The sequence below is a fragment of the Pelodiscus sinensis genome, chromosome 8 (assembly GCF_049634645.1).
Source record: "Pelodiscus sinensis isolate JC-2024 chromosome 8, ASM4963464v1, whole genome shotgun sequence".
Lineage (NCBI taxonomy): Eukaryota > Metazoa > Chordata > Testudines > Trionychidae > Pelodiscus > Pelodiscus sinensis.
Window position 1 is genome coordinate 62,191,591 of NC_134718.1, and position 25,308 is coordinate 62,216,898.

The 25,308-nt window shown below is 39.9% G+C and overlaps 1 protein-coding gene across 9 annotated transcripts in view; it reads right to left on the reverse strand.

Annotated features, from left to right (window-relative positions):
* The window catches only part of ATRNL1 (attractin like 1), a 1,022,331-nt gene that overhangs the window by 67,567 nt on the left and 929,456 nt on the right, over positions 1–25,308 (reverse strand). For 8 of the 9 annotated variants that reach the window (XR_012905693.1, XR_012905692.1, XM_075935407.1 and 5 more), the window contains one exon: positions 19,002–19,116. Coding sequence is in view for 7 of the 9 variants with exons in the window: in XM_075935407.1 (XP_075791522.1) it covers positions 19,002–19,116 (115 nt within the window). In the remaining 2 variants the exon portion in view is untranslated. Of the gene's footprint in view, positions 1–16,799; positions 17,040–19,001; positions 19,117–25,308 lie in introns of those variants that run through there. The other variant, XM_075935408.1, reaches the window with a different exon arrangement.

The following is a 25,308-nucleotide window of genomic DNA, read 5'->3' on the forward strand; positions in this document are numbered from 1 at the left end:
TGCATCAGAGTTGGAACTGCCTCTTCACCCTAAACTCATCCCATTATACCTAAGTATTTTATTTCATACTATAGGGTGCATAACATTACATGTTGTTCTGAGAAGTCCACTTAATTTAGTGAAAGAGGGATTGAGGAAATAGACCTGCAGTACATCAGTCTTTCTTTGTAGCATCTACTGTACATAAAAAGAAAATGACCTTTCCATTCCACACTAATAGCAAATAAAATTGGTTTCATTTGTGTCCAGAATGAAAGAAACTACAAGTAACACAGTAACTTCAATCAGATGCATTTTCCTCCATTTCAGCCTTACTAATCTGGGAAAGGCAAGACAGCATTACAACACAAGCTGAAATTACAACAAATGCACACAACTGGAGAGATAAACCATAAACCATGTCTTTCATTTGCAATTGTCAGATCACAAAATGTGCATTATTCATAGTTTTCCTCCCAAAAACAAGGCATCTATTAAAGAAGGTTCCTGTATTTGGTAACTAGTAGCCTGCTGTTATTTCTTTAAATAGAGAACTATTCCTTCAGATAAATTATCTGGAATGCTGAAACTGCTTTGAACAGAAAAAAGGTTGATGCCATGGTCTGACAGAACAGTTCCAATTAAGAATGGTAGTTTAGAGGTTGAAGTAGTATCCAACAGAAAAAGAGATTAGAATTCAAGTTACAAACCTCTACCAGTAATGCCCATTATAAAACAAAGCCCTTTAAAAAGTTTTACTTTTAGAAATGTGATTTCTTAAGAAGTCAGTATTCTATTCTAAGCATTCTGCACAGCATGAGAGTAGAGAAACATTAATTGGAAAACTTTTTTCTTCCATTAATGACTTTTTGTTACACCTCTTATTGTAATTTGAAAAGATGTAAATGAGACAAAATACAAAATAGGCAGAAACTAGATGACTCAGGTTGCTGGTAATTACCTCTATGGCCCTTCCCACACAAGTTTTCAGCTGCATCTAGTTGTCCTCAGTAGTGATAAAATATTACTATTTTCTGATGTTTTATTTAGTGGCCTGTGTGACATGTTACAGTATCTTTCCATTCAGTCTTAGTGGAAGGATACACTATACAAAATGACCCTCAACAATAGACACTGATTTGCACCTTTGCTGGTAGGCACTGAGGATGCGTCTACACAGAACTCATTTCAAAATAATGCGAGAAACTACAGAGCAATTTCATTATTTCAAAATAATTTTGAAATAACAGACAGCTTATTCCAAAATCTGTAACTCTCATTCTACGAGGGATAATGTCTATTTTGAAATTGCTATTTAGAAATAGGGCGTGTGTGAATGCAGAAGCTGGGGTTATTTTGAAATAAGGGGCCTCCAAGAAATCCCACAGGTGCCCTACTGGCCAGTCCGTCCACACTCATCAGGACTCTATAGTTCCTCTTCCCCTGCAGCCCTTAAAGCTGCAGCCACAACGGCTCTTAATTTCCCCAATTTAGATTGTAAGGGCTTATCTACCACCAAACTCTGTAGGTAATTCCCGCCCCTACCCCTCCTGCCTCTGCCCCTCCCCCCCCGACTTTTGTTTGTTCTGTGTCAGATAGCACCAAGCAACAATGGGTTCATGTTTAGGGTCCCCATGTACACTCCAATCATGTGTTCACCACAGATTTCCTGTGTGACTTTGAGCAAGTCACTTAACCTCTCTGTACCATCTGTAAAATGGGGATAAGGCTTTCCTCCCTTATGAAGGTTGTGAGGATAAATTAATTAATGTCTGAATAGTGCTCAGATATTACCGTGATAAGTGCAGTCTGAATGGAAGTATTCATGTTACTAATTTTAGCCATGTTGTGTGATCCTGAGTTACAGGCAGTCCCCGGGTTACGTACAAAATAGGGACTGTAGGTTTGTTCTTAAGTTGAATTTGTACGTAAGTCGGAACTGGCGTCCAGATTCAGCCGCTGCTGAAACTGACCAGCGGCTGACTACAGGAAGCCCGAGGCAGAGTTTCTCTGCCCCGGGCTTCCTGGAATCAGCCGCTGATCAGTCTCAACAGCGGCTGAATCTGGACGCCTGGGACAGAGCAGTTGGGGCGCTGCCGGGTAGGTCCCCGCAGCGCCGCACCTCGGCGCTGCTGGGACCAACCCGGCAGCACCCCAGCTGCTCTACCCCAGGTGTCCCCAAGTCAGCTGCTGCTGAAACTGATCAGCGGCTGATTCCAGGAAGCCCGGGGCAGAGCATCTCTTCCTCCGGCTTCCTGTAGTCAGCTGCTGGTCAGTTTCAGCAGCGGCTGACTTGGGGACACCTGGGGCAGAGCAGCTGGGCTGCTGCTGGGTTGGTCCAGTAGCACCGCTCCTCGGTGCTACTGGACCAACCCAGCAGCACCCCAGATGCTCTGCCCCAGGCGTCCTGATTCAGCCGCTGCTGAAAGTGACCAGCAGCGGCTGAATCAGGACGCCTGGGGCAGAGCAGCTGGGGTGCTGCCAGGTTGGTCCAGTAGCGCCGAGGAGCGGCGCTGCAGGACCAACCCAGCAGCGCCCCAGTTGCTCTACCACAGGCGTCCGCGAGAAAAGCCTGGTCTGCTGGGCGGGGGGGGGGGGGGAGGCGCACTAGCGCCTGTGTTCTTTTTGTGTGCAGTGTGAACATACCCTAAGTGTTTTTGAAAGTTTTGTCCTTTTGGCTACATCTAGACTGCAGCGGTATCCCAGAAAAGCAATGCCATGTCTAAGGAACACGTCCGCTTTTTCGGAAATATTTTAAAAAATGCGGATGCATTCTTTCACCATCCCTGTAAACCTCATTTTACGAGGAAGAAGGGATGGCTGGAAAGAGCAGGTTTTTCTGAAATTTGGCACCACATAGGCGCGCCAAGTTTCGGAAAAGCCTCTTTCCGACTTTTCTTTGTAGTCTAGATATAGCCTTTGGCTATGCAACCCAGTGCTAAAGCATTGGTCATTACAATTGAATTTAAAATTGAATTATAGATTTGTAGTCATCAGTTAGGTTTTGTCCGTAACATACCTGAGTTATTTGTAGCAAGACAAGTTGGGAGCATATCTGATATTTAACCATGCCAAATATGCGTGTGGTTTTTCTTACACATTTCTCTAAATTGACTGAATTAATTAATATTTCATATTTAGAAGAAAGAAAGAAAGAAAGAAAGAAAGAAAGAAAGAAAGAAAGAAAGAAAGAAAGAAAGAAAGAAAGAAAGAAAGAAAGAAAGAAAGAAAGAAAGAACGCATGTACAACAGCATTTTACATTTTCAAGGGAACAATAAAACCTCAGAGAACAACCATGAGAAAAGGATAATCAAGCCATATTCATCCTTGATGTAATTCCAATTAAATCGATGGAATTACATCAGGTATGGGTTACATAGTGTGTACGTCAGGGCAGAATTTAGCTCAGCAAAATTAAATTTCTTGCTCAAGGCTACACAGGAATTCATTTACACTGTTGGAATTAGAATTTAGGAGCTCTTGGTTTCCAGCCCTGTTCTCAATCCAGCACATATTTTTAAAAGGATTTTCTTAAATATACTAATATAAGTATTGTAAAATTGCTTGGTAACACCTGTGCACATGGACTATGTGATTATATGCCCTTTCCTCTGTATTTATAAAAGGTCACAAGAAAGTCTCTTTCACTCTGTCTTTCTCTTTTAAAATTTACTTGATGATGATGATAAATATTATTAATAATAACAAAAACTTATTTGCTTTCATAAGTGTTAAACCAAAGTTGCTTACAGTAGTTGAATAATACTGAATGAAAAGCTTAGAAAAAAATATTCTAGAAGCTGAACTGTTGCAAACTTTTAAGTGTTACTTTTAAACCAGAACTGTCCCTGTCATGCTTTTAAACTACTAACAACAGAAAGCGCTGACATCCTTCTGTCAACATTTTCCTGAACCATAAATTGCTCATGCATTAGAAATTCTCTTGAAATGGCATAAAAAGGCTGTGAAGCAAACATATTCTTGAAGTGTAGGTCTGCAAGTCAGTGTAATTTCAGAGTACACCACGCAAGCTGAAAAGACGGCAGATGCAAGGTTTGAATTTAACTATAAATGATAACTCAATTTATTTTCAACATAGCCTGGTAACTCAATAAGTCTTTAATGGTTTCATAAATAAACAGATGGATGCCATCAAATGATAAATATGATTGGTCTCTGTATAACTTTGGACAGCTTTACCCCCAAAATATTTAACACAAGCATTTAACCCAAATGAATGATAAAATAAATGTGGGAAGCTAGATTGTGGGCAATTGTACAGCCCCAGTGATGTATGAGACCTTTCATGATGGTAAGGCTAAGAAACAGGGCAATTCGCAATCTGTCTGACTAGTGGGGGTTTGTGAAGGTTTGTCTTTTGTTTATAAAACAGGTGCTTCTATTCAAGGATTTCAAAATATAGAGGGAAGAAGAAGAAGTGATGGGAACTCTATTAAAAGATTTAAATCATAGATTACTTTATCCTTGAAAGGGTTATGATGCTAATTTAACAGCAAGCCATCTGCTTCACCTACTGGATGTTGACTGAATATTAAAGCATTTCAAACATAAAAATCACTTTTCGGCCATTGTGTCAATTACATCGGGGTACAGTCATATTACCTCATACTGCCACTTGTCTAGACTAAATATGTGTTCTGTATGGCCAAATTTTAGCAGTACAAAACTTTTATAGCACCGCTACCCAAGCAAGTTCTTCAAATATAGTTAGAACAAAATTCTATTCTCAGAGGCACCAGACATGTCTATAAAACAAGCCTCTGTTACTACACATTTGTTACTTATACAACACGTATGTTGTAGTGAATGCTCCAAGTAGTCAGCTCATGGTAATGGTCCATCTTTTCTGCAGTTTTAACATCTTTTTGGTAAACGTAAGAGGTTATATAATGTGCTGTCACATGCACTTTGGTAAATGGACAAGGAATGCTTCTGCAACTTCAATATCAAGAGCACAATCTTATCCATAAAAGACAACATTTTTTAAATCAGTAGTGTCCTAAAAAAATCCCAGCTGCATACACTGGAACTGGGAGACATAAATTGCTTATCCAATATTTGTATTTCTGTGGGATAAACTGCACTATTGCAACGGAAAGACTCAGGACTTTCCCCATCCGATATATAAAAACTTTGGATGTAAAATGGAGTACAATAGTTTCTCGATAAAGTACTAAAACAGGAACTTAATATGTATGTTAGTTGTCTTTAAAACTTTTTCTCTCCTCCTTTGAAAAACCTCATATGAAGAAAGATATTTACTTTAGAAAGGAGATGAATAAAAAGGGACACAATGAAATTATATAAAATAATGAATGGCATGGAGATGGCATATTGGATGTTTCAGTTCTCTTGGTTTCACCATCCAAGGACCGATTCAATGAAATTAAAAAAACAACTGCTACAATGAAACATTTTTTCATAGTGTATAATTAAGCTGTGTAAGTCACAAAGGCCAACAACTTTAAAAGATTGCAAAGGGGTCTGGCCATTTATTTATATAACTAGAACTCCTGACTTAAAGTAGATAATGCTGGCAAATTTTGGAATGTGATATTAAACCTGATACGAAAGGGCTGAAGCCAACTTCTTGGCAAAAGGTTTAGGAATCCTAATATAGGGGATATCTATCTAAAGTTCAGTTTCTTGCACCTTCCATTGTAGCATGTAACACTAGCTACTTTCAGAGACAGGATATTGGGCTCGAAGGACTGTGGATCTGATCCAGTATAAGTCCTATAAGTTTCTATGCAATTCCCTTTGACTTTAATGAGAGCTGTGTAGTTAAATCTTCCACAGTTCGGTCAGAAGTGTGTATCCTTTTCTCTATTGTATTTTACTGACTTTCTTTTATAGTCACAAAGCTAAAACAGATATCTGAAGAAGAAAAACTGTGAACATATTTCTTTGGATGAGGGCCCTTTTTTGTGTTTCAGCTGAACCAGAAAGCTTTTGATGTTTGTTTTACTTTTATATTTTCTGTTGGAATCATTCTCTTCTTCAGTTTAAGAGAAAAGTTGAAAGGATCGCTGAAAAATATGAGCACTTGAAAATGTAACTTGTTTGCCAGCCTACCAATTAGAGTAAGTGGACATTAATCTTGTCTTCCTATGCTAGTAGATTGAGGCTCTCTTATATTTTGAATGTGAGAGCTGTGCCCTTGAGCATTTAGGTGCTTAGCAACATTATGAAATGTAATTTAGAGATGAACAATCTAAGGTGCAGGACAGGAGCACAGGAGGGAGGGGCTAGGTTGCCAGAGGCAGGATCTGGCCAGGAGGTGCTCACCTGGCCTACCTGGTTTCTCAGCCATGGTCTCTGCCTTTTATCTGTGGGGGCCATGTGTAGCTGTGAATGCTATGAGCCCAGAGGGGGAGCATTACTTCGCATGCTGCCTGTCCTGCAAGCAGGCATTTCCCAGTGGTTGGAAACCGACTAAAAGAACTTGCAGATTGTACTGGGGGTGGAGCAGTGTGTGAAGTCACTCCCTCCTTCCCCTGGACATTCAGTGTTCAGGGAGCTGCTCTGAGCAGAGTGTGGGGATATGGCACTCAGTGAGCCTGGTGGAATCTCCAACGAGGGTGGATGCAGCCCATGGGCTATATTTTGCCTACCCCCTGAGCTAGACAGATATATGTTCCTCTCCTTTTAAGGCTCCCAGAAGCTTCAACATTCCTCAGCCTGGAGAGTTCACAGAGCTGCTAAGGATGCTGCTGTCAGTAGCTAAGGAGGCTGTGGGAGAACTCAGAGGGAATCAGGGAGCGATTCATATGGAGTCTTGCTCTCCTGCCACTAAGAACACAGAGGCAGGCAGGCAAAGCAGGCTGCTGCTGTGGGAGGCAGGAGCTGTGAAGAGCCAGGCACTGATGTGGTTTCTCCCTCTACCCAGGATTGGTTATAATAATATGGAGATATGCCTCTCTCATAGAACTGGAAGGGACCTTGAGAGATCACTGAATCCAGTCCCCTGCCCTCCTGGCAGGACCAAGCACCATCCCTGACAGATTTGCCCCAGATCCCCCCTCTCCCTCAAGGGTGCCAGTGAGGTTGGAGGATCATGGCGGGGGCATTCGCAGAGGAGGGGGGCACTCCCACAGCCAACCACTTGCACTTGCCTGGAGATTGTGTCTCTTTTCTGTATGGTTTTACAAATGGGCGGAAGGTCAGTGAAGCCCTTCTGCCTTACCGGACAGGCTACTTATGTGCATGAAGTTGAATATGTACAAAGTGTTTGCAGGGCTGGGTGTTAAATGATGTAGCAAGGTTCAAACTAGAAGGACAAATAATCAGGTCTTGGAACTGTGGAAAGTCAGTAAAAGATTTACATTGGATCATGAGTTACATTTGAAACCACATGGGCCTTTTTCTTAAAACTGCTGGTGATACTGCAGGTAACAATTATTTGCCAACTATTGAACTTCTAATGCCTAGTGGGGCTGGTAGCCACTCCAGGCCTCTGGGCAAGATGGGATGGGAGGGAAAGGGCTCCTCAGTATGTCAGGGAGGGGTGTGGCTGCTGGGGCTAGGCAGCCCTCAGCTCCATCCTGACAGCTACCTTCATTGCTGCCCAGCGTGCACAATGCAGTACTCCAGCAGTGATTTAAAGGGACTGGAGCTCCAGCCCTTTTATATCACCTGGCTTCGAGGCAGTTGCTGCCTTTCCCTCCTCATCAGCAGGCCTACTTTTGGCCAGCTTTGTGGAAGACAGAAGGCATACTGTGTGCTGCATGTTTCTCTTCACATTAGAGTGCTTATCTCTTTTCCAGATAAGTGTTTGAGAAATATAAAGAAATCAAGGTGATATAGCTAGAATGATTTTAAAACTCATTTACAACAGAACTGCCTCAAATTCTAAAAATAAGGCCAAACAAAATCAATGAACAGCTACTCCATCAGTTCTGAAACGTATGTGCCGCCAATGTGAATGCTTTTTCTATGTGAAGACTTTATCCTGCAAGTTGCAAAAATAAAATAAAATAAAATAAAATAAAATAAAATAAAATAAAATAAAAAATACTGCTACTGAAAGAATCATGTTGATTTACTTTGTTGTTAGGTACGAACATAAATGTTTTTAAATAAGCATCAGCACCATCTGCCATTTACAAATGTGTTTTTCTTCAAAGTATCAATACTATAAACAAAGTCTGTTCCTTCATTTGCTACAGAATGGAGGAAGGGAACTAAACAGGAAAGGAATACAGTTACACCTAAAACTAAGTTTTAGGAGGCAAGAGAAAGCAACTCTTTTAATAAGATGATCTCCAGAACAGATGAGCACAAACTGTCCACATGTAAACACACGCCTTCTGGATGTGGTATACTTTCCCATCTAGTGGCACTGAGACCACATAGGGCACGTCTAAACTTACTTTCACTTTTGAAAAAGATATGAAAATCTAGTGGTAATTTGCATATCTTCTTCCGATCGCTGTTTCGAAAAGAGTATTTTTCGAAAAAGCAAGCAGTTTAGAGGCGGTTCTTTAAAAAAAATGCCTTTTTTTCAAAAGAACCTGTAAACCTCAATTTTTGAGGAAGAAAGTTCTTTCGGAAAAAGTTTTTTTTTTTGAAAGAACCACATCTAAACTGCTAGCTTTTTCTAAAAAAAACTCGAAAAAGCGATCAGAAGAAGATATGAAATTACCGCTGAATTTGCCTATCTTCTTTCAAAAGTGAAAGTAAGTCTAGATAAACCCTTACAGAAAGAATAATAACTCTGCTCTACAGCCTTAGCTAATAGCCAGCTGGCTTTTGGTTCATGTGGTAGAGACTCATGTACTAAGCTCCAGAGGTCTCAGGTTCAATTCTTCCTGCAGACAACCAGGATATGTCAGTGTTACACACAGAGATGATTTGCAAAATAGCTACAGTGAAGTGAAAATGAGAGATCAGCACTTGACTTTGTTACATTACAAACTAGATGTCACAGGTATACTGATTTCTGAATTTCTACAATTGGAAATCACCTCTTTATCTAGGATAGTAGTAATTTTAATGCTCATGTTTCACCCTAAACTCTTATCAGGTAATTCTGATTTTCACTTATACACTTGAAGAAATTGGTTTGAGCTATTTTGAATACTTCACTAGTAGTATGGTAACTCAGATAAAATATGCTTTAATGGGATTACCAAATTTACAGCACGGTGATATGTACTGTAGACATACCATAGACAAAAGAGATGGATTAGGGAATGTATTTTTCTGTTTCTTCTGCCCTGGAGAAAGGATTGGCAGCCCAAAGAGCTCCTGCACTCACAAAAGGAAGGTGGAGAACCCCTGAATTATAATGGAAAGATTAAGGCTTGCATTGGGGTCCAGTTAATTCTGAAGTGGACACTGATACTCCCAGAGTCCCCCTGACAACATAGAGGCCCATCTCCGGGAGAAAGCAGCTCAGAGGTTTTTCCTTTACCTTTCTTCTGCTTAATCCCTATTGCTATGGATTGTTTGGTGACATGACTGGGAACACAGAGGAGGGATGAGAGAGCTGAGAGGTCCCGGATGACAGGTGAATGTCAGGAGAAAGATGTCCCATAGTACACACAGGGGTTGGGATGGAAGCCATTGGATTATGTGTGCACACTCTCCACACAGCCTAATGGGAACAAACCTGGTTAAATGAACAAAATAATGTGTCTCTGGAAGCTAAGATGTGAAATGACATTGCAAGGTCAACCAACTAATTCCACAAAGATCTTTAGGTCCATGAGCCCCTAAGTCAAAAATCTAGATCCTAAAAACCCCATCCTAGCTCTTTAAGGACCTAAATTATTTCCAGTGAAACCTTCAAGGACACCCAGGAGCCCAGTAGTTAGAACATGCACCCAGGATGTGGGTATCCAGGGTTAATCTCCCCACTCTTCCTGATTCAGAGCAGGAATTTAAACTCATGTCTCCCACCTCTCAGATAAATGCCCTAACTAGTTGGCTACAGGTTATTCTCTAGTGGGTCTCACGCAGCCCCTCCTCTCGAAGCGGTTTCATTTTATATAAATACTTAAATATTCTTTGGGCCAACAAAAGAATGAGAATGACTCTTTAGCTCAGGGCAGGTTAGAGTCCCTGTTATAGCTCAGGCAGACTGGAGAAATGAATAGTAATAGAGATGTAGCAGTGTTAGTCTGATCTTGCTGAAACAAAAGAGAGGACTATACAACACTTCAAAGACTAACAAGATGGTTTATTAGGTGATGAGCTTTCGTGGGATCAAATTCTTGAAGAGATTTGGCATGAACATATATTCCAAAGGAATACAATGAAAAAAGTGAACACATTATAAAACTGACAAATCAGATTTAGAACACAAGGGAGGTGAGGGGAAAGGCTAGTATCTATGAGATAATGATACTAGGGGTAATAATTGGGGAAGCTATCTTTGTAATGGGTAAGGTAATTAGCATCTTTGTTAAGGCCCATTCATAAAATGTCAAATTTAAGTATGAATGACAGTTGTGAGGTTTCCCTTTGTAGTCTGGTGTTAAAGTCTCTTTGAAGTAAGATACATGTAGTAAGGTTGTTAAGACTATGCCCAGGTTGGTTGAAATGAAAAGAAACTGGTTTATCCTTGTGAAGATGTCTGATTTGTGGGCATTAATTCTTTGGCAAAGTGTCTGAGAAGTTTGTCCAATATACATAGCAGAAAGACACTGTTGGCACATGATGGCGTTAATTATATTTCTGGATGAACAGGAATATGTGTTCTTGATCTTGTAACTGACATGGTTAGGTCCAGTGATGGTGTTACCAGAGTAAATATGTGGACAAAGTTGGCAATGGGGTTTATTGCAAGGGAAAGTTCCAGGGTTGGTATTGGTGGGTGTGGTATGTCCTGTGGTTGTTGGTAAGAGTCATCCTGAGGTTAGATGGTTGTCTATAGGAGACTATGGGTCTGAGTCTGCCTCATTCTGTCTGAGTGCTCTCACCACTGGGTTATTTTTTCATTTTAATTTAGGTTAGCTCATCCTAATTTATAACATACAATGCTGGCACTTCATAATACATGGATTAAATGGTGGGATTTTTCAGTGCCTTCATGAGACTACCCATGTTGTGCTAACATAAAGGCTGTGTCTACATTGGCACCCTTTTCCGTAAAAGGGATGCTAATGAGACAATTCGGAATTGCAAATGCCTCAGGGGATTTAAATATCCCCCGTGGCATTTGCATGAACATGGCTGCCGCTTTTTTCCACCTCGGGGTTTTGCTGGAGAAAAGCACCAGTCTAGACGGGATCTTGTGAAAAATAAACCCTTTTCCAGAAGATCCCTTATTCCTACTTGAAAGTAGGAATGTCAGGAGAAAGTAGGAATAAGGGATCTTCCGGAAAAGGGTTTATTTTCCGCAAGATCCCGTCTAGACTGGCGCTTTTCTCCGGCAAAACCCAGAGCTGGAAAAAAGCGGCAGCCATGTTCATGCAAATGCCGCGGGGGAATATTTAAATCCCCCACGGCATTTGCAATTCCGAAGTGTCTCATTAGCATCCCTTTTACAGAAAAGGGTGCCAATGTAGACACATCCTTTGACTTCTCATCCTTTTATAATGCTGATGCTATATGGTCATATTTCCCACAGTTTTAAAAAGGGTTCCTGATTAAGTCTCCTAATTAGATGTTTTTTGTATCCTTGATTTTTCTCCTATCTCCAGTCTATCCAAATAATATATGATTGTAATGGAGTCTACCCTTATGTGAGTGCCCCTTGGTGGCAATCTTACCGTCCCTGCTCACCTGTTTGCAGGCAAAGCAGCATCCAGTAAGTGGCCAGAGATCAGGACTCTTCTTTTACCCCCCAGGGTGCAATTTGTAGGGGAGTTGGGGGGGGGACACCCATGCCCACCCACTCCTCTTGGTCCCACCCCAGGGACCCTACTCAGTTACCTGCTGTCACGTCCCTAGGTCACTTCCCCAGGATGCTGTTCAATCCAGGCCTTCTCTAGGGCCTTGTGGTTGAGTTCTTCCTGTCTGGAGTTCTGCAGGGCTGTCTTTGGCTTCTTGGCTAGCCTTCAGCCACAGGATCTGGCTCTGACCAGGTACGATACCCAGCTCCCACTCACAGCTGTTCAGAGTTCTGGTGTTCCCCAGTCAGCCCTAAGGTCTGCCTGGGTCAAGCTCCAGGAAGGAACTGACAGGGCCTGACCTTGCAGCTCCTTTTATATGAGCCTGCTGCACCCTGATTGGCTGCAGCGGAGACTGCCACTCTGTTCTGCTCAGAAGACCTCTCTACTGCTCCTGGTGCTGGCCAGGGTGCTGAAAGGCCTCCAGCAGCGATGCCGGGCTTTGTCCACCCCATCATAGTGACATAGAAAATATACAGCCTTCTTGCTAGATTTCACCTTCCATCAGTAATATAAAAATAAAGAAAACCACCACCAAATTCCAAAACAGAGAACTCCAAACACCCTAAGGAAGGAGGGATGACAGATACCATAGAAATGTGCAAACACAGTAGAAATGAACATAGAACAGAGAGATGGGTGTCTACTTTAAAACATTTGTAAGATGACCAGACGCTATTTTGATTTTAGGGGAATCCTACTATATCTTTTAAATCATCACATTTGATGTTTCTTCTGACCTTCAGTGAACTATATAATTTTCTTCCCACATAGACTGCTCTATTCTTATTTTCTTTATTCATTGTTTCCTTTATGCTCTCTAAACTTTGCTTTCTTTTGTGTTTATATCCATGCTGAGAAGCATGTCTAATTTTATTCCTGTCTTGTCCTTCAAATCCTTGTTTATAAACATGTTCCTGAATATATCTTTCCTATAAATAATCACCAATTATCCTTCCCTGGACATCTAAACTAACTTTTTCATTTTATCTTTAGGCACAAAGTTTTATTTTGTATTGTTTAAAAGACCATGAATATATGCAACTCTATATAAATGTTTATTGCTACGTTATGTTATGTGATATTATGTAATGTACGGGGGGTGTGATGTGTGAGTTGTGTGATATTTTGTTATTCAGTATACTGTATGATATCAGCCAAAGAATTTGGCACATAAATTCCTTGGAATGCTGGCTACAAAAGTGCCATTTGAATACCTGTTCTCACTTTCAGGTGACACTGTATATAAAAGCGGCCAACATTTTTCCTGTAAATGTAAACAAACTTGTTTCTCTTAGCAAGTGGCTGAATACAAAGTAGGACTGAGTGGACTTGTAAGCTCTAAAATTTTACATTGTTTTGCTTTGGTGTGTAGTATGTGGAATGAAAACATACTTTTATCTTTTATTGTTTTCACAGTGCAAATACTTGTAATGAAAACTAATATAAAGTGAGCATTGTACATTTTGCCTTCTGTGCTGTAACTGAAATCAATACATTCAAAAATGTAGAAAAACATCCAAAATATTTAGTAAACATAAATTGGTATCTGATTTTTTAACAGTGTAATTAAAACTGATTAATCAGAATTATATTTTAAAATTGCAATTCATTTTTGCATTAACCATGTGAGTTAATGGTGATTAATGCATAGCCCTCATTGTAAACCAAAATTAAATGAGAGATTTACTAGTTGATACAAGGCTGTTGCATTGTAATGCAGTTGTGCACAAAAGGTAACATAGTCACAAATCAAATCAAGGACGATGTACAGTCTTATGCACTGAGAAGAAAGCCTTAAGCTCTTTGAATACCTTGTCCTTTACACTCAAAGGAACAAAGTAACAAAAGTAACTGGAGTTCTGTAGAGGCCACAAAGCTGCACTCATTAATGCAGTTTAGATTCTGCTGTTTTTCCTGTGGTTCTCATCTTCTTACCTTCTTATATGTGAAATATTCTGCTATTACACAGTTCATGGTCAAGTCCTTAATTAATTGCTATTTTATATATTTTATTATAATCATTTCACTTTTGTTGTATGATATTGTTTTGCATTAATTTGTTGTGTATTTTCACTGGCATTAGAGAAAAGACCATAGCAGATTCAGCATAAAGATATCAACATGCATCACTGCCAACATCCTCTGCATTTGTTTGGTAAAAGCTTATTCCCATTTGGAATGGAAAAAGTTAACCAGTTAACTGGTTGTCTGGTAAGCATTAGCCTTACCAGCATGCTTATCTGGTAACTGGATAACTGAAGGAATGGGCCTGGAAGGAGGAAATCCCCAGCTGTGCCGGGCCAGATGGAGCAGCCCCCCACTTGCGGGTTGGCAGCCTGGCTAGAACAGCCCCCCTCCTGTGGCCTGGCAGGCCTGGCCAGAGCAGCTACTAACTATGGCGGATCAGGCTACAGGAGCCTCCTGCCCATACTGGGCCAGCTGGCAGTACCAAGCCATGGGGTCTCCTGCCTGGATGAGCCTCCACCTTGGGACCCCAGCCCCAGCCTCAATGTACCATCCCTCCATGGTTAACTGGTTAAACAATTAAAATTATACTTTAAATGTTTAATTGATATTATTGCCCTAATTCCTATCATCATCAATTACTAACATTTTTCACTGGAAGATCTTGAATTGATCATGGAATCACAGGGTTAGAAGAGACCTCGGGAGGTCATCCAGTCCAGCCCCCTGTGCTCATCGTACATTTACAAATGTGCTAGCGGCCTCACTGAATTGCACAAGTTACTTGTACATGTTTGAATGTGCGCTTGCACTTACACATTTTCTAAAAAAATTGCAAAATCTTAATCTGAGTTTCTGTTTCCAAGCATCAGAATTACTTTTGCCGTATGTCTTTAAATGTAATATGCTACAATTCCTGAAAATTAACATATTTTTTACATTCTCGAGTCTCTTATGATAGGGATTACTATTTACATTTTAATCAAGAACACAAGCAAAAGTCCTTGTTACAGAGACCCCTGTCCAGAGCTAATTGTTTTATAGGCCAAGAAGGGGAAGGCAGCTGGCACAATTGTATTGATTCTATGATTCTGCTATTGCTTGTCAATTATATAGGACTGAATGCTATATCCAGAGTGTTCAAAATTATATGAAGTTCTATTTTTTATTCTAAGATATCAGAGAATAGCTTACAAGTAGCAACATTCTTAGAAGTCTACTTAACTTTACATCTGGTATCTATAATTACAGGCATTGCAACAAGAAGTCCCTAAGTAGGATTCTCAAACTTAGATGAATCCCAGAACTCCCACTGTTAAAACTATTTTATTAAAAAGATTTTTCATTAATAAGCATGTTCTATTTGATTATTGAGACACACGTGCAAATAAGTGCTCTTATTGTAACTATAGGATGTTGATTCTTTGACTTATTACGCTTTTATCTAATGTACTTCTAGAGAAAGTGTGTGACCTGTTCAGCAAATCTGCAACTCAGAAATTAATTTCTATCACAGAAATTCTTCCTTGATCTATACCTTAGTGATATCCCTCGCTAGGGATTTGGTTCTCATTACTCCTCAAATCCAGACTAAATTTATTTTTAATAAGTGATTATGTGAAGAGGTACCATTCATCCCACATGTACCTTGTGGCTAGATCTCAGAAGTAGTTCCTGCCCTATCTTGAGCCTCCTTCCTTCAGCTGCTCACACTATGGCCCTTTTAGGCCTCTTTTGAGACAACCTAGTCCAGGACAGGACCTCAGTGCTTACACACTCTCTCTGGATTTCTTCCTTGATCCTGGCCCATTCTCTTTCATCTAGGAAGTGACTGTTGACCTCCTCCCTGTAGCCCTTACCTGGTCTCATTTTCTAACTTTATATACCTAGCCCTTCTCCTTTCCCAGCTGGACTTCATATGCAATCAATGCTTATCATTCATTGGGTTCCTTCCAGGTGCAACATGTAAGGTTAACTGGGCCATGCTGACCCATATTACCCCATTCAGGGCTTCTGTGGGGTGAACCTCCCATCACTGTTATTTTAAATATACGGCCAACTAAACTGTTTAGATCCTGTTCCATTCTTACATTCCTGAGGCTTGGTGTACTTGTATGTCAACACACAAGATGGCAATTATAAGGGCATCCAAAGTTTTTAGCAAAGTGACTAGTAAGTTAAACTTTACTGAAAAAGCCTTATTTTTTTTAAAGTGAGTTTTAGCTAATAATCTCTGATTCCTCCAGTTTACTGCCTTTTTTTTTACAAGTATTTAATCATAGTCTATTTTAAATCACAAATAAAGGAGTTTGGTTACATCAACCGAGGCTTGTAGGTGGAGTGTCATGAAATCAGCACATAATTTGACAAAATTCTATGTGATGGGCAAGGAGAGCCTGCTCTTCTGAAGGACTGAGAATTTCCTATGAGCATCTGAATGCACTCAACTTCCAAGCGAAGTCATAATGCCTCCCAGGAAGGGATGGTTGGTTGGTTGGGTGGTTGGTTTATTTATTTTCCCTGTGTAGAGTCCAAAGCCTACACAGTTCACTGTTTAAGTTGTTCTCCTGCTTGCTGGCAATGATGTGGGTAACATGCCACATGCATTATTTCATAACTAATGGTGTTGGTTAGTTTAACTAATGATGAAGGATAGTTTTACATTTTCAAAACAGGCTCACTTTACAGCAAAACATTTGTCAAAGGGCAGCATGAAAAAAAGTGAAACTCTGCCTCTGGACTGACGCCTCCAGTCAAAGGCAGGGATACAACTGTGCTGACTTCAATAAGAATTTTGCCTGGCCATCTGAGAGAAGAATCAACCCCTAGTTTCTCAAATTTTTAAAACCAGAATGAAAAATTATGAATCCCATGATAAAACTTTAATAAGTAATAAACCCCACATTCTTTTGTCACAAAATGAGAACCAACATTATTGTCATATTTTATAATTTTGAAAAAGTGACAGTTTTATTCTAAATATTGTAAGGAGCTCTAGGGAAGTTATATACAAGTAACACAGTATTCTAAAATTATTTGGTATTGTGTAATTATTGAACATACAATTTCCCTCAACCTAAACATTACTGTTTTAACCTAGCTTCGATCTTAAGGGAAACCAACTGCGTAGCAAGCATATGTTATCAGCGCAAAGCTCCATATAATTTCAAACAGCTTGGCACAGTTGGTAGTGTCTGCTCCCGGGAAGCCCAAGAATGAAACAGCAGGTAGTGCTGCAGGACAGGAATGAAATGAATTAGCAGAGCTACAGGTATGCCAAGAAACCTGCATAATAGCTTCTGTCTACCTTATGCATGACTACATACATAGCAGTCCACCAATACCAAAATTCATTACACTTAAGAAAAAAGATTATAGCAATATACTCTAATGGATGAATCAGCACAGTTGCAACCATCAAGCAGTTTTGCTCTCCTTTGACCCTGAACAAAATGAAAGCTGCGGAAGGGATTTAAAAATTTCACAGATTTATAAACATTAAAAGGCTGACAAAGAATCTAGCAATAAACAAAGGAATATTGTTGAAATATATGCTTGTGAAGCTAGTAGAAGGTAAAACAAGCAATAAAATAAAGCAGAAGCAGGAGACAATGCCATTTTTCAACTGGAAGAACATAAATATGGTGTACTCCATATAAATGATGTAAAATTAAATGTTCAAAAAGGTGCACCCACATTTTATACCGAACTGCTATTTTGGAAATTACATTATTTTGGTGACCAGTGAAACACAGAACATCTGTGTGGCGATTATCTTTTGAAAGAGAAAAGTGAAGAAAAGTTGGTTCAAAAATAACTTGCCAAATACAATTTCTACTACAGATTAACTTCATGTGTAAATAAACAAAAAACACTTATAAACATGTTTTTATCATAATATTTTCTTATAATAGATTTCTGTCTTGAGAAGACAACAAATAAGAGCTTTAATCATGCTTATGTCTTTGTTTCATTTTGTTAAAATGTGAACTAGCTATACTCTGTGCATCCTTCTCCCTGATCTCCATTCCTCCATCATGGCACCTTATGTACATAATATACTTCCAGAAAAGATATTCCAACACCAAAAAGCAGCAGCATCTGAAAAACTAAGTCCTCATCCCACTGCTAAAGGTGAGAAAGGAATTTTTAATGTAACAGATAGTAATCAGTCCAAAAGGGGGAGAATTAGGTACTGGCCCTGCTGATTTCTTCACTGGGCAACCAGTTCTGCTCATCATCACTACTCAATACTTTATCATTTCAAATGGACTTTTAAAAGGTAAGAGGATATAGTTTTGGCTATTTAAGAATACAAGTTATTCATAAGCAAAACGGTCAAGCATACAGCAGTATGTGTGAACATACTATATAGCTTACTTTTCATTATGGAGGTAGTTATTTTGGAAACCATCGCAGTGAATTTTGAAACAGCATTTCCATTACCTGGAAACAACACCCAGGATAATCCACCTGATCTGATCTGTACAAGGTTACTCTACTATGTCTTCTGTCATGGCCATTTTCCATATAATATAATATATTTTATACTTAAGCATTCAAAGGGATTAATGGGGTACATAGCACTATTGTTCAAGGCCATTTTGTAAGAAGACACAACCCACAGTTTTGTAGAACAATCTGGCACAAATAAGATGAGGTGGATTATGATGGGAAATACTCACTAATAATAGGAATGCCAATTTAAAGTGATCTGGGATGATTTCCAAAGTGAACACCTCACTAATGAAACAGACACACACACACATATCCCTAGCATTCATTTTGCTGGCATTCTCGGAAATGCTAGCATTCTGACTGAAAGGGGTTGAAAGGACTAACTGGAAATACACAGCAAACCCAATGGATTCTGTAATGTCAGGATTGTTTTATTTCTCTCGGTTCAAAGAAACTTGAAAGAAACTGATGGGCTCAGCTGCTGAGTGGAGAATGCTCACTAGAATGAAATATACATGGTCATTTCTCTTGAGATGTCAGATTAAATTTAAACTGGGATCGTATTAATGAAAAATTATCAGCTATATACAAAACTGACCATTATCTACTTGTCCTGGTCCCATAATCGACTTGTCTGGCAGACCGAAATGCCACCTTGACTCCATTACATTGGGGTTATTTCCAGGCAGGATGTTTTATAGGATCAAAATCTTAATGATTACTAATGCGACTCCTACCTGATTGACCAGGGGGTGGAACTCCTGATGATCCTCTCGGTAGACATAGAAATACAGTGAGGACTGCTGCTTTGTTTCCTGAACAAGGCTCAATGGCAATTGGCTTAGGAGCACCCTGAAAAAGAAAATCATTTTGTAATGTGTGATACAGACTACTTTCCATTTCCACTTATAAAACTTTAATCTGTAATGCTGGCCTATGGGTACTTTTCTCAGCTAGTCCCTCACATTTACAGACTGTTCCCTCCCATTTTTAATATGGGCTTTAAAAGATAAGACTGCAAATTTAATAAAAATGGAAAAAATCATTGCAAATACCAGAAAATTGTCTGTTTACCCGTTTGTTTCTCAACACAGTAACATGAACTTCTTAGTCACAGCAAACAGCAGTTTTTGCTCTGACATGGTATTGCAGCATCTGAGACAGTACCACAGATTTTCCCGTATTTGCAAAATACAAAAAACTATGTGAAACACTACAACTCTGCATACCTCTATAATCTAGTCTCATTTCATGTCATCCCAGCATATGTCACTCAGAATGATGTAGGTCACACAACTAGCCATTTCTATGATAACTACATGCCTGTCTTTTTCTATGCCATCACTAATTGGTTAGTGAAATTCCTTTGTAGAGGAATGGCTACTTTTAAATCAATGATTGAGTGACCAGACAGATTAAAATGTTCCTCTTCAGATTTCTGCGTGTTACCATTTATGATGTCTGATTTGTGTCCATTTATCCTTTGTCGTAGAAACTGTCTGGTTTGGTTAATATACATGGCAGAGGGGCACTTCTGGTACTTGATGCACCTATCACTTTATAGGATGTGAAGTTGTATGAGCCCCCGATGTTGTGGTTTATGTGGTTAGGCCCTATGATCGTGTTGCTTGTATAGATATGTGGACCAAGTTGGCAACGGGGTTTGTTGCAGATGTAGGTTCCTGGCTGAGCATTTCTAAGGTGTGATGTGTGGCTGCAGGAAATGATTTGCTTCAGGATCGGGGCTTGTCTGTAGGTGAGGATTGGCCTGTCTCCTAAGACTTGTTAGAGTAAGGGATCATTTTCCAGGACAGGTTGTAGATTGTCAATGATGCATTAGAGGGGTTTAAGCTGTAAGCTGTAGGTGATAACCAGTGGTGTTTCATTATTTTCCTTGTTGGACCTTTCTTGAAGTAGTTGACTTCTGGGTACTTGTCTGGCTCTGTCAATCTGTTTCCTCACTTCTCCAGGTGGGTACTTAAGCTTGCAGAATGCCTGAAAACTATAGATGTTTGTCTCTGTCTGTGGGATTGGATCAAATCCGGTTGTATCTTAAGATATGTCTAAACTACATCCCTCTGTCGAAAGAGAGATGTAAATTAGGCAAATTGTAAGTGCAAATGAAGCGGGGATTTAAATATCCTGTACTTCATTTGCATAATCTCATCACAGCAGTCTTTCCAAAAAGGGTATTTCGTAAGTGAAATTGCAGTCTAGAGATGGTTCTTTCAGAAAAACAAACAAACCTTTTTTCCTCAGAAGTATGGGATCTTTCGAAAAAGGGTTTTTTTTCCCAAAAGAACTGTCTAGACTGTGATTTCACTTTCGAAACTCTTTTTTGAAAGACCGCTGTGATGCAATTATGCAAATGATGTGGTTAGGTCCTGTGATGGTGTTGCTTGTAGAGATAAGTGGACAGAGTTGGCAAAGGGGTTTGTTGCAGAGGTAGGTTCCTGGTTGAGCGTATCTAAGGTGTGATGTGTGGCTGCTGGAAAGGATTTAATTCCCCACTTCATTTGCACTTTTGATTTGTCTAATTTACATCCCTCTTTCGACAGACGAATGTAGTTTAGACATACCCTAAGTGGCTAGTTGTAGACAATCGGTCATGTGATGTGTCCTGGATGGAAGCTGGAGGCATGTAGGTAAGAATAACAGGCAGTAGGAATAGGGTGGAGTGTTAATGTGACTATCATTTATTTGCACTGTAGTATCAAGGAAGTGGATCTCTTGTGTGAACTGATCCAGGCTGATGTTGATAGTGGGGTGAAAATTGTTGAAATCTCCGTGAAATGCTTCAAGGATCTCCTTCCCATGGGTCCATATGATGAAGATGTCATCAATGTAGTGTAAATAGAGGAAGCATGTTAGGGGACTAGAGTTGAGGAAATGTTGTTCAAGGTTAGCTATAACAATTTTGACATATTATAGGGCCATGCGGATTCACAGAGCAGTGCCGCTGACTCGAAGGTATAAATTGTCCCCAAATTGGAAATAGTTGTGGGTGAGGACAAAGTCACATAGCTCAGCCACCAGGTGTGCTGTGACATCATCAGGGATAGTGTTCCTGACAGCTAGTAAAGAGCTTCTACATTCATTGTGGCAAGGATAGGGTTTTCCAAGAAGATTACAGATGGTTTGTAGTTATACACAGCAGTGAGTTTATTGTTAGTGTAATGCCAACAGATGGAACTAAACCTGGGACCTCTGAAGCTTAGTGCATGAGCCTTTACCTCATGAGATAAAAGCCAGCTGGCTCTCAGCTAAGGCTGTACAGCTAACTCATTCTCTCTCTCTGTAAGTGGTCTAAGTGACACCAGATGGGACAGTGAACCACAGCCAGCAGGTGTATGGGTTACATTAGCACTTATATTTAAGTGTAGAAACTGTTGGCAAAAGCTGGTTTTGTAGCGGACACCTCAGTAAGCTTTCTTTCATACAAAACCGAGACCACCATGGATTAGAGTCACAAGGAGATAGAAGCACTTTAGGCACCTAATTCCAAAGAGCCCAGTGGTTCAAGCACACACAAGGGAGGTGGCTGAGGTAGGTTCAAACCCCCTTTCTGCCTGATTTGGAGCAGAAATTTGATCCAGGTCATCTACCACCCAGGTGAATGATTCAAATGTTGCATTATAGGCAGTAGGAAAGAGAGAATAGGAATGATTCTGTGTGGTTTAAAGACATACACACCGAAAGGCTGATTTGGCTTAGGTTGCCTAAATCCAGGCAAGAGTTCAAGTCTGCGAATCATAAGTGGAGGGAGACATTCCTTTTGAAAGGTGTGGATTTTGTCATAATCTTCTCAGCATTTCTTCCTGGCTAGTTTAATATATAGTTAGCATACTGGCTTTAGTCAATCTCATTTTTAGGCTGGTAGCTCTCCCAATGCATCATATGGAGAGCCAGATGCCTTATGTGGGGCTATGAAAGTCACCTGGGGTCACAACAATTAAACATTAGGTATTATAACACTGAAGTTCCCCTTAGGGATCTAGCCCAATACTTCTGATGGCAATGGATTTGTGGAATTATACAGTTTTTACCTTTTATTACTCTCATAAATCTATTTATTTAAAATTAACTATCAGAATAAATGGTTGCAGTCATATTCTTCTTAACAAAACTCAAATATGTAGCAGCTGAAGGAACACAGAGGAGCATACAACCCCAAAAAGCGATAAGGTTCTAAAACGAGTATTTACAATTAGTCATGTTTCCATATTTTGTGCTTTCTAAGTGATATGCATTTCCTATTTCAGAGTTTAAATGTTTAATCAAGTACTGAAGATATTTTTGAAAATGTTAGGTCAAAATCAGCATAAGTATTCATTTCTTTCTTGTCTGTAAATATTTAGTATGTGTGTCTGTCATGTTGCTAGGCAAAAGAGAAATCTGAATGTTTTGATTCAAGATTCAAAGCCATTAAACTTTTCCATTTACATCCAAAATGCAAAGTACATATAAATGTCAACTGGTTCAAATATACTAAGAGGAATGATAGTTTAGGCAAGTTAAATATGCTGCAAACTACTGGATATAAAGGGGGAAAGTAAATTCTCGTCCATCATGAAATACAATTATTAGTTTCTATGTAACTACCTCCAAATAACTAAAATATATTGCAGTTCAGTGGCAATAAGAATAGAAAAAAAACTGCAGTAAATTTAACAATAGATAAATATGTTATTTTCAATACATTAGTGGCAAATATTTGACAGGCATTTTGGTCAATGTATTTAGTCTAATGTAGTCTAATTTTAAAATTGGCAGAATCTAGTGGATAACAAATAAAGATGGATTAAAATCCCTTACATCTGATGAACAAACTCACACAAAAGCTCTCGCAACTTAAGAATGGTTATGATTTTTGTAGCATTTACAAAAGGAGTACAGGTTAAATTTTATCCCATCGCAGGAGTGCAGTTCAAAATGGCTGTGTCCAGACTCAGGGGTTTTTTCAGGAAAAGTAGCCTTTTCCCGAAAAAACTTCCCCTGCATCCAGACTCAAGCCGTGTTCTTTCAAAATTATTTCGAAAGAACGCGGCTTTTCTTTCGATGGTGGTAAACCTCGTTTCACGAGGAAGAACGCCTTCTTTCGAAAGTTCCTCTTTCGAAAGAAGGCGTTCTTCAATGTAAATAGGGCTTCCTTGAAAGAGAGCATCCAGACTCGCTGGGTGCTCTCTTTCGAAAAAGCGGATTGCTCTTTCGAAAGATCCGCCTGCAGTCTAGACGCAATCTTTCGAAAGAGGCTCTTTCAAAAGATGCTTTCGAAAGAGCCTCTTTCGAAAGAAGCCTGCAGTCTAGACATAGCCAATGAGACGTCTATCCTGGTTAGGATTTTTGCTTATCCTTTGAACAAGGATCCAAGAGCACCTAATAAGAAATAGAGCCAGATCTTCAGTTTGTGTAAATTGGTGTAACTCCACTAATTTCAGTAGAGCAATAGTTATGTACACCAGGCAAGCATCTGGCTTCTAATCTCTAAAGCTGTGGAATTCTTATATAATAAAAATATACATAAATAAAAAATAAAGGAGACATTTTAATGTTAGCTTCACTAGATTCACACACACAAAAGAAATAGTTTATTATCACAAAAGTTTTCTTTTTAAGTGTCTTCAAGGGTATTAAAAATCAAGTAGAAACATATAAAACCATTAGGATTGCCAAGTGTCCAGTATTGAACCAGACAGTCTGGTATTTTCACCTCCTGTCTGGTAAAAAAATTCAGAAAACACCGGACACCTAAAATGCCCAGTATTTTCTGATTTTTTTCCCGGCCAGGAGGTGAAAATCCTAGGTGCTTACTGGGTTCCGCAGGGGAGCTGTCCAGCCTGGTGCAGGGAGGGAAGATGGCGGATGGCCACCGGCAGCCTGTTAGGGCCAAAAAAACCTCAAAAGCATTTCTTAAAGGGGCCACAACGGGGGGTTTTTTTTTTGGCTCAACAACTTTGGTCTCCCCCTTTTTTTTCCTCAACAGAATTTTTTCCCTGGTGTTTTTTTTTTGTTGGGGGGTGGGGTTCAGTATTTTTGGTTAAACCATCTGGAAACCCTAAAAACCATTAAAGTAGTTATTATATAATCAATATTCACTATAGTAATGCCTAATGACTAACTAGTAAATTGCTGCTTTGTTCTAGACACTGTACAGTGGCACCTAAGGAGCTTACAGTCTAAATAGACAGGAATTAGGAAAAGGGCTACAACTCACAAGCAGAGTGAACAATAAGATGGTGGCAAACATCACTTACTCCTAGAGGAATTTTGCACCAAAAAATGAAACATTCTGCACACAATATTTTTAAAATCTTCAAAATTCTGCCCCCGACACTGTCCCATGTGGTCCTGCACCCCCACTTCTATTCAGCTCTGGCTCACTATTGTCACCACACTAGCTCTTGTGTCATAGAATCCTAGGTCTGGAAGAGACCTCAGGGAGTCACTGAGTCCTGCCCCATGCCCAGTGCAGGACCAACCCCAACGACATCATCCCAGCCAGGGCTGTGTCAAGCTGGGACTTAAAAACCTCTAAGGATAGAGATTCCACCACCACCCTGTAACCCATTCCAGTGCTTCACCACCCTTCTAGTGAAATACTTTTTCCTAACATCCAACATAGACCTCTCTCACTATAACTTGAGACCATTGCTCCTTGTTCTGCCATCCATCACTACTGTGAACTACCTCTGTCCATCCTCTTTGGAACCTTCCTTCAGGAAGTTGAAAGCTGGTATCACATCTCCCCCTCACTCTTCTCTTCTGCAGACTACATAAGCTCAAATCCCTCAGCCTCTCCTTGTAGGTTATGTGCTCCAGCCCCCTAATCATTTTGGTTGCCCTCCGCTGGACTCTCTCCAATGTATCCACATACTTCCTGTAGTGGGGGGGCCCAGAACTGGATGCAATACTCCAGATTGCCTCACCAGTGCTGAATAAAGGGGAATAATCACTTATCTAGATCTGCTGGAAATGCTCCTCCAAATGCACCCTAATATACCATTAGCCTTCTTGGCTACCAGGGCACACTGTGCCCTGCCCCAG